This window comes from Rhipicephalus microplus, chromosome 9 (assembly GCF_043290135.1).
Source record: "Rhipicephalus microplus isolate Deutch F79 chromosome 9, USDA_Rmic, whole genome shotgun sequence".
NCBI classification, from domain to species: domain Eukaryota; kingdom Metazoa; phylum Arthropoda; class Arachnida; order Ixodida; family Ixodidae; genus Rhipicephalus; species Rhipicephalus microplus.
In genome coordinates, this window is record NC_134708.1 from 64,157,442 (window position 1) to 64,173,957 (window position 16,516).

Sequence of the window (16,516 nt, forward strand, 5' to 3'; positions counted from 1 at the left end):
CAGAAACGATCTCGCCAAGAAACGCCCCGCGCACCTCCGAGCAAGCTCCTCTAACATCGCTCATTTTGAAAATGTGGCGGTGTTTTTTTTCTCTAAAAAGCGGGAAATGCTTGCGGAAATTTTGGGTTTTCATTGTCAGTAGATGTGATAAACGTAAATGTTTACGTTAGTTGGTTATTGATCGTAGACGGAGCAGTTTTAATACAGAAAAAAAAAGAACGGAAGAAAAGAGATGACAAAACTAAGCGCCCTGAGACAAGTGCAAAATATATGGGCAGCTCTGATGGAGAAATGCGGGACTATTCCGTGAGGTTGCCTAACTGTCTCGAGATAGCGACACACACCAGAGTGACTTGTTGAATGAGGATGGCTAGACAAGCAGTATTATGGTTTCAATTTCACTTGTTAAACTAATAAACAAAAACATCAACTCCTATGAGTGCAACGACCATACGTTCACAACACCGTAGTTTAATGACCTCACGTGGGTAAGTGCTGAAATTCTCAAAATAGCACCCATGGTGCACGTGTATTAACTATTTTAGAACATCAATGAAGCAGTAGTCAAAAACAGCGAGGATATGGGCGCCGTTTGCGAGGATATGCCAGTTGAGCTATTAGGCGCTCCCGTTTAAGTTTCACCATTGGACGAGATGGAATATTATTTCCACGAAAACAACCAGCGTCACTTTTAGGAAATGCCAAAGCCACACGAGGTTTTTCGCAGGAATAACCCAATTTATTCACTAGAACATACAATCCATACCCCCTCATTTAAAATGTTTAGTGCTATAGGCATTGGTAGACAGACACTAGTAGACATTTATTAAAATATATGTTTACCAAGGCCGTAAATAATGAAATCAGTCATTGTATATTTGCCGCTACGCGAAAGTAGCAAACAGCTATCGCATATATCTTACGGAGAATTCGCGGACGCATTTCTTCAAACAGCTTGCGTATAATGAAGCATACCAATTCAATCAGCAAATTAAGCCCACCCTGTGCCAACAATGAGGCCCTACAACACTTCCTCAAGTAACAATCAATTTGGCTTCAATAAGGAAGTTTGTTAGCTGGCGTCAGAAAAACGTTCCATCACGAGCGCGTCCGGATTTTGAATCCTTCCTTGTTTGTCTTTCTTCCAACGTCTTTTTTCCTTTCGCAGTGATCGGGAGGGGGTGCGTGGGCATGCGGCCACCTCTCTTGGAAGCAGTGGTTGTTACGCAGCTCACGACGCCGAAATCAGCTAATCACCATGAATATCAGTATACGAGATCATTTGCGGAAAGAAGAGATAAAAGTTTCTAGATGGCTTCATGCATGAATTGCGAATTCCAGGCCTCGTCCTTCGGTATAATCATTGGGTTGCGGGTTCTCAGGAGCGTCGAATACCGATCAGAAGCGTTTTCGAACCACGCTGAAGAAGTGTTACAGGGCGCTTTTAAAAAGGTTACCGTCTTACAATACAGTCAGAAAAGCAGCAAACGTGGAGAAGGGCACTGCGATGGTGACGTGACACTCGGATGAAATACAGTAAGTAGGTGCCCTGGAATATGCCACCACTTTTTACCTCCAAATGAGAAAACGTGAATTTTTAAATAGTAGACCACATTTTTCTGAGTCACGCAATACATATTTTTTCTTTACAGACATGCATTGTGGAATGCAGCAGAGGTGTTCTGAACGCAAGATGCCATTTTAATATCAAAGACGCCTCTCTTACGTACACAGGCAAAATGTCCTATAAACAACCCGTAGTGGCAAATTTCAAATTATACGCATGGATTATAGAGTTCCAGTTCTACGACCACCGTAATCCTGCATTACTAAGCTCGACAATTGTGAAAACCCTGAGTGGCCAACCAAGAAAGCGTAAGAGAGATTTTCTTACTTGATAATTTACACAGCACTGAGTTGAATGCAGAACAATTTTTTGCTGAATATTTCCTAACAATAGTCTACGTTGCTGTAGTACGCATATACTGAAGTGCCAGCAGAGGTGTTCCCTGGAACGCACTTTCTTTGACTGCATAGGTAACACGTGAAACAGAGCGTATAACCTGCGAATCTGTGCGTACAAGTGTATTACCGCCCTATATTATCTTTTACTGACTGTTGCACAGCACTGTACAGCTAAAACTATACATAAACACAGGACGTGATCCTCCGCTAGCGGGTGAAAAGATTCACGAAGTTTTCACTAAGCCACGCAATTCTGGAAAAGAGTGATACTAAGTGGTTCTTGAGATTAATATGGTTGTTTGTAGGCTGTTTGTAGGCCTTAGCTAGAAAATACAGCTTCAGCCTACGTTTTCTATATAGATCTTTGCTAGGTTTCAGCTAGGTGGTGCGAAGTTGTTTCTGCGTTGACTCTCAGCGTAGAGTGGTTCGAGTTAAAGAACAGTCACAGACAATACTCGCGCACTTCGTCATTGGTGTAGGCCTTCGGGGTCTTGTCGCAACCGCCCTTGCTTTCCTTTTCCCTTTAGTATTCTTTCGTCGTACATAGTCGGAGTTGTACATAGTGATACATGTGACTGCGACGAAGTTGAAGCACAGTATGAAGACCAATGCGATATATCACCACTCCAATTAGCTTCTCGGGAGTAGGACATGAAAACCTAGACATGAAGTTACCTTCAAGTGCGCAAAAGGAACAAGTGCCCCACCCTGTTGCAGTCTCGCGATAAACCTGTTTGGAGGGAGGCACTAACCAAGTGAATATAGGCACTATGGGATTGCTATCAGCCAGACAAATGATGGTGAGCGACATTTACTTTACGAGGTAGTCATAATTAACGTGTGCTACTTATTCGCAGCACATGACTTGACGTCACTGAACTTGAAGTCCGGAGGTAAATCCTTCAAAGCTACCAACAAATGTGGGATACCAAGCCAAAAGACTGGCCACCAAAAAACGTCGATGCTTGTTGAAAGTGCGTCTTGTGCTCTCACTTTTGACTGAGAAAACAGTCCACTTAGTTATAATTGCACCCAATGGCAAAAAGTGTAAGAGCGATGCACGATTCCCACAAAGTGCAGTAAATTTGACGTCGGTATATGCATTCGAAGCTTCATACCACTTTACATTAACGGCCCAACAAATATCTAAACTTATTTTTCATAATGTGTCAGGGCCCGAATTATCATTAACCACCTTGAATTTTCGCTGTAGCTTGATAGCCTTGCGTAACCATGTGGTCATGGGCCACATCTTGTTAACTAGGAGCACGTTCCCCATGAAAAATTTTCAGCGTGATTTATGAAGACACAGATACGATAAAAAATTACAACTGTTTTTATGACGCTAAAAAATTAAACCAGTTCCTAATAGGTTAAAGAGCTCGCTTTATTTCTGCTATTTGAGAAGTATCAAAGCTATGTACATGTATACACCAATGACTCCACTTTGGTGAACAGCTCAACCACAGCTGTTGTTTATCATACCTTTAAAAGCCAAAACATTCAAAATTAAAAAGCCGAGCTCACCGCACTTCTTGCCACACTTCCTTTCAATAATCATGAACGGGTACAAAAAAAAAAAAAAAACAGACCATTTTCAGTGACTTCAAGGTGGCGCTGCAGTCTATTCTGTCACCTTTACGTATCAGCCCACCCGAGCATCTGCTGTTTGTGATTACAAAAGCGACACACCATTCAACAGAGGAAGGACACGAACTACCTCTTCAGTGGCTACCTAGTAATTGCTGGATTATCGACAAAGAATAAAGCGGTCGACTGGCCCGTTTCACCCTTGGTGAAAACAAAGAAGTGTAAATTCCTCTTTCCTGAACAGACGCTGCACGAATGCTCCGCATGCTTGAAGGTCAAATCACCACGTCAAAGTAGAACAAGCCTCATTTCAAGCACGCACAGCTATAATCCGTGGACGTCACTCTAGGTCTTCAAGTTCTTCCAGGACATCACAGACCGGATGATAGCCTACAGTGCATGCTCTGGTTAGGGTGTCCCATTCGCACATACGTACTAGTTCTACATAGGAATGGCTGATACCGCAGCTTGTGACCACCGTGGCAGGGACGAAACAATTATGCATATTATGTGCGAATGCTTACAATGGAGTTCTCAGACAGTTTCTTTACAATACACTCAATCAAGGGGGCGACCAGACTCTTTCGAGAGAAAGAATCTTGTGACTTTGACAGAACCTAACGCCACAGACGAAGGCTTTGCGGTGGCTATTGTGCTTTCTATATTCAACCGATCTCTCAAAATGACTCTAACGTCCTGCATGTGTGTGTCTGTGTACATATTTTTTTGTTTTTGTTTGATGTCTCTCTCTGTCCTCCCTAATAATAATTGTGGGGGATTATGGCGTGGAGCAGGCTTGGAAGGACTCGTTTCCGTCGAGGTAATAAAAGAGGCTTTGTTTACAGGTATGAGGTCATTAAGACCCTGCTAATCAGAGGACCCCGTTGTTTTTGTTGTTGTTGTTGTTGTTGTTGTTGTTCTGTTGTTGTTGTTGTTTCCTCTGCACATGGCTCGTGCCCAAAGAAGGGGATTGGCCGATTATAAGGTTTATTTGCGCGATACTTTCTGCATTGCTTCATTCCTAAAAAAATTTAGTTGTTTGATTTCTCTCATTGTTGCTAGTGTTTCTTCTTCATCGTCTGGTTGTCTGCCAGTGCTCACGATAGAAATAATAATAATAATAATAATAATAATAATAATAATAATAATAATAATAATAATAATAATAATAATAATAATAATAATAATAATAATATTAATAATAATAATAATAGGTGTTGGTGTTCGACATCCCAAAGCCACCATATGATTATGAGAAACGCCGTAGTGGAGGGCTCCGGAAATTTCGACCACCTGGTGTTCTTTGACATGCTCCTAAATCTAAGCGCTCGGGCCATTAGGATTTTCGCCTCCATCGAAAATGCGGCTGCCACGGCCGGAAATCGATCGCGTGACCTGCGGGTCAGCAGCCGAGCTCTCCGTCTTCTTTCCAATGCCTATTTTTTACCCCTGCACAGGGTAGCAAGTCGGTTCGCTTACTAGAATTTCACGAAGACGTAGAATATAATGAGGTCATGAGATCTTACATACGCTAACGGCACGCATAAATTCACTTGTTCATGTCTTCTTTAATGAGCTTCGATTAGGGTTTTCGCTTAATTTGCGTTCACACCTACGCCAACAAGGTCTCGTCACTCACAAGTCCTTTTGACTCATATGGAATTCAGGCATTCAGCTAATATTGATTGGGAATTCAAGAATACATACTGTAAAATATGTTGGCACGCTTGCTAAAAGATACTGGCTCTCGTTACTGGGGGTAGACGTAAGCATGGTTTTTCTTCCAGTGAAGCACAATTGGTTGACCACAACCTTGCACTCACTCGGAAGGGCACACGCTTTAGAACTGTACCCCAACACTGTTACTCCTATATAAACATAGATTTTTCCACCCACGTTCTTGATAAATCGAGGGCCTTATTTAGTGTAAAAAGATGATGCGGCTGCAATGAGAGACTACACTTCTGCCGCGAACGCATCGTGGCACTATTTTAAGAAGAAAGTGGAAGCCGGTGCTACAAAACCATTGCTTCCTAGATTACACGCAGTGAGCACGCAGTTTAGTCACTCACAATTGGCTTTGAGAAGGGTACAATTTTCAAGATGGTGTTTCAAAGAGCAGGATTATGGTCACCTATCTGCCTTTGGGATGCCGTCGTTGCAAGTGAGAAATGAATTGGTCAGCGTAGAAGTTGCAGCTTCAGTGATCACTTGAAGAAACAAGCATGGACTTTCAAGCAACCCACTCTATCCATTGTTTAGACCACAGATTCAAGACCTCTTGAGGAGGAGGATCAAGTTACACGAATACCACCCGGCAAGGACCAGATGGCAAATCATCCAAGGTGGTGGGAGGTGTTGCAGTTAAAGAGAAAAAAAATGGTGAATTGATATTTTTGCACTAAAGAGCACGAGTAAGCTCATGCGGGCCAGAGTAAGACGACGTCTCTTATCGCCGCGAGGGCAACAGCTGCAGATTATATACATCTCTTATTTCCCTCGCGCAGTGATCTATGGAGGTCGCTAAAATAGAAGGTGCTATGGAGGTGCTAAAATATGGAGGTCGCTAAATAGAAGTGGCTAAAACCAAATTTCGCTGCCACGTTACCTCTCTCAATTTTTCCCTGCATAGACCAGATTGAGCAATTTCTCCTGTATGTCCCTTTTGCATTGAGGAGGAAACCATTACTGATTACTTTCCATCTGGTCGCCGGTTCACATCAGTGAGGAAAAGAGCACCTCTTCAAAATCTGGGTTTGGAGATATCAACAGAACTAGTTGTTCTTTCTTTCGGCACCACTATTCTGTGGTACAGTCACAGGAATAATTTCTTTGCTGCTAAGGAATTTATGAATCAGTCTAAAAGAATATCCAGCTAAATTCTTCATCTTTCAAATATCTCATAAATATTATTTCGTACTTGAATTCTCTATATAACAAAATAGTGAAAAAATACACATACTACTTGGTCCATCCACTGCATTAGGTATGAGTCATCACACTCGGAGCATCCATGACCCGACTCGGAGCATTCATGTCAAAAATGTACCGCCAAAGTCCGACCGCTCCCCATCTCCGCAAGGTCGTCGGACACGTTCACCTTTCCGTCCCCATTCTCAAGTGGCCGCATCACTTCGGAAAACTAGGCGGCACAGACCCCGGAGGGGACATTACAACTACGACCCGGCCTTGAAAATATCTACCGACACTGCCTACAAGCTGAAATCTACCCTAAGTGTAAGTTCATGGTGTTCATGTCAGATATCCTGCCGACACAAGGGCACAGCTTTCAGTTATATGAGTACTGCTCTCCGCCGAATACTCAAGAAGGTCCCCACACGTGCCGCGACGAGCAGAGTACGAGTCGTCGATGGTGGCACTGCCTCTGTTGTCGGAATGTGTAGTGTACAGCCCGTGTTGCCATCTCTCGCCACTACACCATTGTTACATTTATTTAACTCTGTGCCCACACGACCACATTCTTGGCATAGACTGTCTTTCAAAGCACACAGCCCAAGTAGGCTCCTCTGAAGATTATGCACCGCTGGATCTGCATGCCCTTTCCTGCCGACGCCGCAACTTATACTCACTCGGTCATGTTCTGCTGAGTTCACTCACCTGCCTCCGCAAGTTGCTATAGATGTTCTCCTGACGCGCTATCCCCCCGTACCAGATGGCGACTACGTCGTGCATCGCTCACCGACGTAGTTCTTATGCGAAACATTGCTCTACCAAGCAGCATATTCCACATAAAAGGAAATCGAGCATGCGTACCAGTCGTAACTTTTGGATTTTCTACACATACACTTCCTCATGGAATCGCCATGGCGCATCTCGCTCCTTTGAACGAACATCAAATCTGTTCTTTGGCTATACTAAATCCTTTCAGGTAAGCGCACTTTTGGCGCCTATTGCTTCGCCCTCGCCAACTGCGGACATTAGTAAGATAATTGCACCTTGATCTTTCTTCAGATCACACAACAGCTCTTCGTCACATTCTCTCATCTCAATGGGATATATTTGACCTGAACGACCAGCCTCTTGGACAGACATCTGTTGTCCTTCATCGCATCAACACCAGTGAAACAAGCCAATTTACAGGAGACCAAGTGACGTCTCTTTCACGGGAAGGACCGTCATCAATACGAGGTCGACAAGATAATGTACAAGCACACCATTGAACCATATTGTACTCTGCGGTCATGCCCGGTATAGTCCTAGCAAAGAAAAAAGACAACTCGCGGCACATCTGCATCGATTACCATCCCCTCAACTGGATAACATAAAAAAAGAATGCGTATACTCTGCCCCGAATAGGTGATGGCCTTCACTGCCTTCATGAATCCAACTACTTTTCTTCGATTGATCTCCGTTCAGGCTATTGGCAGATGGGCGTTGATGAGATTCAACAAATAAAAAAACGCTTTCTTCACAACAAATGGCTTATGACAGTTCAAAGTTATGCTCTTCGGATTGTACACTGTGCCAGCTACATTCGAGCGCCCGATGGACTCCCTCGTGTGTGGCCTAAAGTGGTCAACGTGCCTCTGCTACTTCGACGACGTCATCGTGTTTTCGCCTATATTTGAAGGCCACCTGCAACGCCTCAAAACAGTCCTCTCCGTGTTTCGCGCTGCTGGCCTCCAACTGTGTTCCTCTAAACGCCACTTAGGTCACCTCAATATCACCGTGCTCTGACATTTCGTAAACGCTGCGTGATCCAGTGAAAGCTCACGCTGTGCTGTATTTTTTTACACGTGTACATCGACGAAATGTGTCCGCAGCTTCATTGGTTTATGCTCCTGTTTGTGTCGCTTTGCAAAGAAATTTGCTGACGCCGCTAGTCTTCTGACCGACCTTCTGAAGAAGGATACCTCTTTTTTTCTAGGGACTGCAACAAGAGCACGAATTTTCTACCCTTAATGAGCAGCTTACAGATTCACCTATTCTCTCACACTTCGAGCTTTCTGCGCCCACTTAAATATGCACTGACGCGAGTGTTCATTGCATCGGCGCTGTCCTTGCTTAGTACCAACAAGGCGATGACCGTATAATCGATTACGCAAGCCACCTTTTCTCCACGCCCGACTACAATTGCTCGATAGCTGAGTGAGAATGTCATGCGCTCGTTTGACTGTTGCGAAATTTCGACTGCATTTGTTTGGTAGTTCCTTCCGCGTCGCAACTCACTATCACGCACTCTGTTGGCTCTTTTCTTTGAAGGATGAACTGGACGACTTGCGCGTTGAGCATTGCGTCTACAAGAGTATGGCTTCTCAATAGCACATAAATCTACACGCATGCACAGCGACACTGACTGCTTTTCTCGCAATCACGCGGATCAACCGGCCGACGCGGGTACTGACAAGGGCATCTTTACTCTGTTGATATCCAGCTCTCTCCAAATAAGTAACCAGCAACGCCGGAACCCTGTTCTTCGAAACATTATGGACGACCTAAGCAACGCGCCCACCAGTCCTTCTCTCGAATGTTCACATTGCGTGATAGCATTTTATCCCACCACAACGTTCAGTCATACGGTCCTGAGCTGTTAGTAGTTGTTCACAAGCATCTGCGACTGGCCATACTCCAGGAGCTTCACGACCCTCGTATTGCTGGCCATATGGGCACCACTCGGAATTATGACCGCGTAAGGTGCCGTTTCTTCTGACCTGGTCTCTATTTTTCTGTGCGTTACGTTGTCATTTCTTGTTACCTGTTTCAGCGACGGAAGATGCCCACCTTAATTCCTGCTGGTTCGCTTCAGCCAATTGAAGGCTCTACAGAACCATTCCTTCTTATGGACCTCGTGGCTCATTGCCTATTTCTACGAAAGGGATTAAGTGGATCGTCGTTGCAAAAGATTATGCAACAAGATATGCAAGTGCGTGTGTGATACCGACTAGCTGCGCTACAAATGTTGCCGACTTTCTACTCCATGACGTAATCCTGCACCATGGCGCCCCTCGACAGTTGCTAACGGATCAAGGCCGTTACTTTTTGTCGAAGGTGGTCGATGACCGGCTCCGCTCCTGTTCTTCTGAACACAAAATCACTACCGTGAACCACCCTCAAACGAACGGGCTCACTGAGCGCCTGAACCCCACTCTAACTGACATGCTTGCCATATATGTTTCTGACGGTCACCGTGACTGGGACACAACTTTACGTACAATACATTTGCTGAAAATTCATCTCCTCATGACACCGCCAGATTTTCCCCGTTCCACCATTTGTATGGCCGAGACCCTGTCTTACCCTTTGACATGTTTTGCTCTCTGCTGTACAATTATCAACGACTGATTACACCCACGACGCAATCTCCTTGGCCGCCCATGCCAAAGAAGTCGCTCATCATCGCCTGACAGCGTCGCAAACTTCGCAGATTCGGCGTTACGACCAGCAGCACCAAGAAACACAATTTTCTCCGGGTTTCCTTGACATACTTTGTACACCATCACGTTCTGTTGGCTTGGCGGAAAAACTTTCTTTCTTCTTACTCTGGGCCATACATGAGCTTGCGCCAGCTGTCTAACGTGACGTACGAGATCGCGCCAGCCGACGTAATTTTGCAACCTCGCATCAGCAGGGATGTTGTTCACGTGACCAAGCCCAAGCCTTATCTACCCACTTCAACTGACGCTCCATTATTTCCACGCGGACAGAGCGAAACCCGCCGGGAGGGTGATGTTGCGGTAAAAAGCTCGAGGAATCTCGCTTGGGCTAAAAGACGAGTTCTCTTATCGCCGCTTAGGCAACAGCTATATTTGTTGTAAATACACCAGCTCTGCGCTTGTGTGCTTACTTCCTTCGCATAACAATATTTTGCCGAACTGGCTAAGTGTGAAGATGACGAAGAAAGCCAACTGGAAGCGATGCTTCTTTGCTCCAGCATAACCCTATTTAAGGTCAGAACTTCCATGCAAGCTTTCCGCTAGGTTGTTCGAGAGTGAGAGGCGTTTAGACGTAATACCGAAGTCCGTATATTAACACCCTTCAGGTGGCATGTAAGAATGCCACTGGTGGCTACTTTTCGCCAAATTTGTGAATTCGAGAGGACCATTGCGACCTTAATAAATGAAAGGCAACAAGGTGAATTCTTGGTGAGTTTCAGCTTAGCTCTTGACTGAGTTATGCATGGTATCCTCAATGTCTTCACAACGAATGGGCGACAACGTCTTTTCAATTTTTTTTCATGGTTTAGGACCATCTATTAGAAGGCGCCCAGTATACGTTCCATTCAGTAAGTATATACGTCTGCCCTGTTTCTCAATGCACCTATATTCTTGTGGCACTGACCTACTGGTGCGTTCGCCAGCAACCTGTCTGTAAAATTTACGTCAAAGGAATGCTTCCCGTGCCGCAAAGTTTTTTAAGCACTTCTCAAGTGCCTATAGGTGACGGTTAGGCCGCGTTGATTTGATTTGTGGGGTTTAACGTCCCAAAACCACCATATGATTATGAGAGACGCCGTAGTGGAGGGCTCCAGAAATTTCGACCACCTGGGGTTCTTTAACGTGCACCCAAATCTGAGTACACGGGCCTACAACATTTCCGCCTCCATCGAAAATGCAGCCGCCACAGCCGGGATTCGAACCCGTGACCTGCGGGTCAGCAGCCGAGTACCTTAGCCACTAGACCACCGTGGCGGGGCGGTTAGGCCGCGTGTTCCGACCACAGCTCCAGCTGTCCTCAAGAGCTTGTCAATTTTTTCACTACGGTAGCACTCTGTGCTTTGGTATGTAGAGTGTATATTTGTTAACATACTTTAAGGCCGGCCAAGATGTCGATTTCTTTGGGCGGTCTTCCGAAACTGCATTTAGGCCAATGTGTAGCGTAAACATGACTGCACAGAAAGCGGGGTTTGGGCATTGCCAAACTTACGCGGTCCTTTCGAGGTTATCTTGGTGGTTTTGTATTCAAGTTTTTCGATTATCGGACAGATTATTCCACTGCAATGTTATTCTCTAAAATCTGCGGGAACGCTACGCACGCTGTCACTCTCTTGTAGTAGCGACTGTTTCATTCGGTATTCGATACAACTGAAACCAGGACAAACTTTTGTTATGGGTTGCTACCTCTCAAGGACGCTGCTGGCACATGCACGTTCTTTCTCAATACTGCCATATTCAAGCGTGTGATGGGACTGCACTTCATCCAAGCCGATTGAGACCTCCCATGCTGAATTGGATGATCGGACTGGCATTAAAAAGTCAGTATAATTTAGGGGTTACGTATGGTACTGTACTCCAAGGGAGCCATGCATAATTATCAATTTTTATTAGTAGACTCGCCACACACATGTTGAGTGGCGACTTCTTTGGCGGAATTTGAAGAAAAATGGCGAGTTCTGGCGACTTTTCGCTCATCATTTGGCGAATTTCACTGAAACGTCAGTGGCAACCCTGGTGGCATGCAGCCCGCGGGGGGCGGGTTGTCGACTCCTGATATAGACCCTACTTAACGCTTGTAATTCAGTCGTTTATGATGGCTGACTGGCCCCTAACTTCATGTTAAAACCTCGGTGCGGTTTCAGTGCTATACATATATTTCCCCGACGCGCATGTTTAGCGGTCCGGCGGCGTTTAATCACCCCCTCATAAGCAGCGGGGCTTCGCAAGACCTTCGCCATAAGTTGTTGTCCCCTGGAGCCCTTGAGAAAATTTAGTCACGACTGGTATCAACTACGCCTAATAGAACATTGCTTCACTTTACCCTAAAAAGTAGTCTGTGTTAACAAGTTCATCGAGTGTCACAAGAAGACGATCGGCAGCAAAGGGTTGCTGTTCTTGCAACACCTCATCACTTTCAAGTTTTTGGTGCCAACAAAGATGGAAGAAGAAAATAGCCCTTAAAAATAGTTTAGTTGGAGTCATTATTCACCAAGCGTGTGGGTGAGCGTGGAAGGCTACCGCAACATGCGCCCGATGTTATGGCCATCTCTGCTCAGCACCTTGTTTCACACAGTATAGGCCAAAGTATCGGTACCCCTGTGGTGAAGATTAAAATCGCAGAACCGGCATACACAATTTTTTTTCGTGGGGATGATGTAGATTTTCATCTGGTGCCGATGAGGCATGCCACAGAGTACTATGTCATGCCTCGCGTCTGTGCACACGGCCATAAACAACGCCCCAAGACCACGGTATTTGTGATGTTTTTTGCCACAGGTATAATGCGTTCATTCATACTTTGGACTAGTGCACCGAAGCCTGCAGGTGGTGCAGGGTTGAAAACAGTTCGAAGAGTGCTTCAGGCAGAAAGAGCTCATAAAAAGCAATCAACGACAAGATTTATCGACCGACATGGAAGGCACCTCAAGCTGAAGTCGAATAGGGACCACTCGCAAGTAGTGCATCCTCGAAAGAAAACGTCGCTGAAAGCCAATGAAACAGACCAGATTGATGAAAAGCAGTGCTTTAGGAAAAGCGCTGTCGAGAGACACTACTCGCGTCAAAAAAAAAAAACCAGTGCATGATAATAGACGATTGAAGGGCCAAGAGTGTCAGAACAGGCCCACATGCAGATAGAAATGTCAAGTGATTTGTATTCACCATCAAGACAAAATAGAAGCTTCAAATGTCTGTGGCATATATACACCTTTTGAGAAGCGGAAAAAACATGACGAAGGCAGTACTTCGGATTCATCCTTGAGGCTTGAGATGTCGAAGCACAGAAAATAAAGAATATTTGGCATTCGACGTCGACGAATCAGCTGAAAGGCTGACTGGCAACAACAAAGAAACCAACATTCATAGATGTTCTTACAAAGCCCGACTGATACGCTGACGCATTGCATCCATCGAGCCAGGCAGTGACAGTGAGGCTGCTAGAGGTAGGATATTAACAACAACGAAATAAACCCTGCTTAGCTTTCAATGTGAGTCTCGGCACACGTAAGCGGCCGTGAGGGACCATGACATGTGCTTTTAATATCTTGTCATACTAAAATATGCCTCTTTTATCTTCAGTCATTCACCAGCTTTCCAATTTAACAACGGCATCAATCGGCTTCATGCCGTTTATTGTTTGCAGTTTTCAAAATCCGGTGAAGCAGCAGCCATTACTTAACATCACACGAGCTCATCGCATTGGCGTGGTTGTTTTCAAGAGACAAAATTTTTTACCAAGTGACGTTGTAGAGTTCTGTCAATGTTTTACAGAGCTGGTAGTGGTAGCTCTTTAAAGAGCATAATAAAAAGCTCATGTTGCCAGAATGAATATCCTCACAGGAGATCAGTGAAGTGTTGAAAAGTGAGATACTTAGCAGGTATGGAAAAATAATTTAATTCAACACAATAGAGAGGCTGGCGTTGAAATCAAGTTCCGGACTAAGTTATCGAGTTTGTCAAGTTCATAACATAGGATACACGTGAGGGTTGCTTGCACAACTGGTAATTATACAATCCCCTTGTCCGTATTGTGGCATCTACGCTGTTGAGCGGAACTGCGCTCTCAGCCTCCACGAGGCGCCACTTACCTAACACTTCAAAAAGTGCGACCCATTTTGTGAAATTACCTGGATGAGAAGCTGAAAAAACAGAGGAAACTTCCTTTTGCGGTGGCAGAGCATATCTTTGTCTGATAACACAGATTCGAAGGCTATCAAAGCCCCAACCTCTGAATGGAGGTGAAATCCCGCTAACGAAGATATGCTTTTTTGCCCCTTTTAACTTTGGTCAGTTTCGGTCATAATCGTATACTCTGCAGTTACGATCAACATATATGACTTAATTACCGTGAGCGTTTGCATGGTTGTCCTTGTCAGCTCTTTTTTGTGCATTGGTCTTAACCCCACGTGGCAGAAATTTTCTTGAAATTTGTTTAATTGTCTGTGTGTAACGAAGAAACAAGTTTCTCCAACAACGCCCCTTTTTTGTATTTCTGAGCGAAAGAAGGCGATAGCAATCTGTTACCTTCTCTTATGTCATGATGGTTGGTTATCGTCACCGGGTGTCATCCCTATCGCCATCGGGGGTGTGCGCGCTAAGCATCATGTTGCCTGCTCACTGCTGGGTCCTTGGGCCGAATGGACGTCCTTTGAATCAAGCCACCATAATTAGATAGATAGATAGATAGATAGATAGATAGATAGATAGATAGATAGATAGATAGATAGATAGATAGATAGATAGATAGACTTTACTTTCGTAGAGCAAACAAAGACTGTTGATATTCTTCTAATATGAAGTGGCGTAAGTTATCGTCATTGGTATTGCCTACGCCATTCGGCTTTGGTGCATTGCCATTTCAGAGGCGCAAGAACACTAAGATTTTAAAATGGCGCCAATAAATACAAACTACGGCATCAAAATATTTTGAATTGGTATGTTTGATGTTTATTCAATGAAACCATGAAAATTGTGACCGGGTAGCTCCTTCTTTTTTGGGGGGAAATAAAGATGTCAGATGTCTCTGTTAAGTGACATCGGAACGTAAGGTATAATTTGCCACAAATTTTAATCCCTTTACCGCTAAATAATGGCCCCGGCATTTTTCTCTGTAGGGAAACCACCTGCCTTACACTCGCGAATGGCTCTTGACGTCACAGATATGAGCGAATTCAGTTGAATGACACATCTATTTCAATTTTCTCTTTGCTGAGACAGTGACAGCTGTAGACAGAGATTTAGTTTATTCACACATTTTAAGCGGCTTTAACTAAATGCGCTATGTTGCTCTTTAACCCTGAAGATGTTAGTTTTTTATTTCTGGTTTCTGGAATTATTACTTTGATGAGGCCTACTCTTTTTTTTGCTCTATTTTCGCAAAACAGAAGTATGCGATCGTTGAGGATGCCAGCGATTCGACAACGTACACTTATAAGAGAAAGCAGTGTTGTAAGTTCAGTGGACACTAATCAGAACATATTTGCGCAAGTTGATACACTTCAACTTGTGGAGCTGTATTTGTTAGAAATAAGGAACCAACCCAAAATAGGATTGCTTATTCACTGCCACCTTAATTAAAACACTAGTATAAAGGAGTTTAACAACTAAACTATGATTTAAAAAATAATTGCCTTGTACATTGAAGCAATTTCTTTCTGGTAAATGAAATGCAAGGATTCAGTATCAGTCATGAGGTTACATGTTGGAACTGGCATTTTCTCTTTTTCTTTCCAGATGATGTACGAGAATGTCTCATTACGGATTTTATACTGAGTGCGGTGACTTTTCCTCCATTTTCCCAATTCGACTTTGACGAGTTTAAAAAACATCCGAATTTGTCAGATGAAGTGTGGGAGGAGTTTGAAAGGAAACTGTACACTGAAGTTAGACTTATTGTCATGAGAACCATAAAAGGAACGTGCGCACAAAAATTACACGAAAGGAACGTTAGTGCAGACTCGGCTTGTAGCCACCTTAGTAAACGCCCCTGAACATGCAAGAAAGGGGCTGAGCAAGAAAACTGCGTTTCCTGTGCTATTTCGGATTTTGTACATAAATGTTCGAACATTGCGTTGTCAGACTAATTTATTAGGCAATACCCATCCACAGAAGAGGTGATTTCACGAAGCTGGCACTGGTGATGCTGAACAGCAAGTCTCACGTCATGATTTTGTTATTTTTGATGTTTTTAAGCGGTTCCTCTTCGCGGCTGAAATTTCGCAACTAGCACCACGTAATATATTTGTGCAAATGATTCACAGGGAATTACGCAAGCGTTAAAAGGTCACTAGTATAAAGCTATGATTTGATTCAGAATAATAAACTGTTTTTTTGTGAACTGTATTGATGTCAATTTCACTATCACTTGTTAATTAGTACAGGAAAAAATGAAAGTCAAAGTATCATTGGCAAATCTTTGACCCAACTTAGCGCGATTGACATCACAAGTTTCGAAGTGCGTTTCTTGCATTTTGCTGACATTGGCTCAACAAAGCTTTCTGAAACTTGGTATGTTAAGCCTCTGGCCTCACCACGAGACATTGCGCGTCATTTTTACTTAGGGTTCACGT

At 44.0% G+C, this 16,516-nt stretch overlaps 1 protein-coding gene across 2 annotated transcripts in view; it reads left to right on the forward strand.

The window, feature by feature from the left end:
* LOC119163281 (uncharacterized) overlaps positions 1 to 16,289 on the forward strand; it is a 52,795-nt gene extending 36,506 nt beyond the window's left edge. The window contains exons 4-6 of one of the 2 annotated variants that reach the window (XM_075873753.1): positions 1,653 to 1,875; positions 6,542 to 6,792; positions 15,681 to 16,289. In XM_075873753.1, coding sequence (XP_075729868.1) covers positions 1,653 to 1,875; positions 6,542 to 6,792; positions 15,681 to 15,719 — 513 coding nt within the window. In that variant the 3' untranslated portion in view covers positions 15,720 to 16,289. The remainder of the gene's footprint in view (positions 1 to 1,652; positions 1,876 to 6,541; positions 6,793 to 15,680) is intronic. The other variant, XR_012886175.1, reaches the window with a different exon arrangement.
* Positions 16,290 to 16,516: the final 227 nt, after the last annotated feature.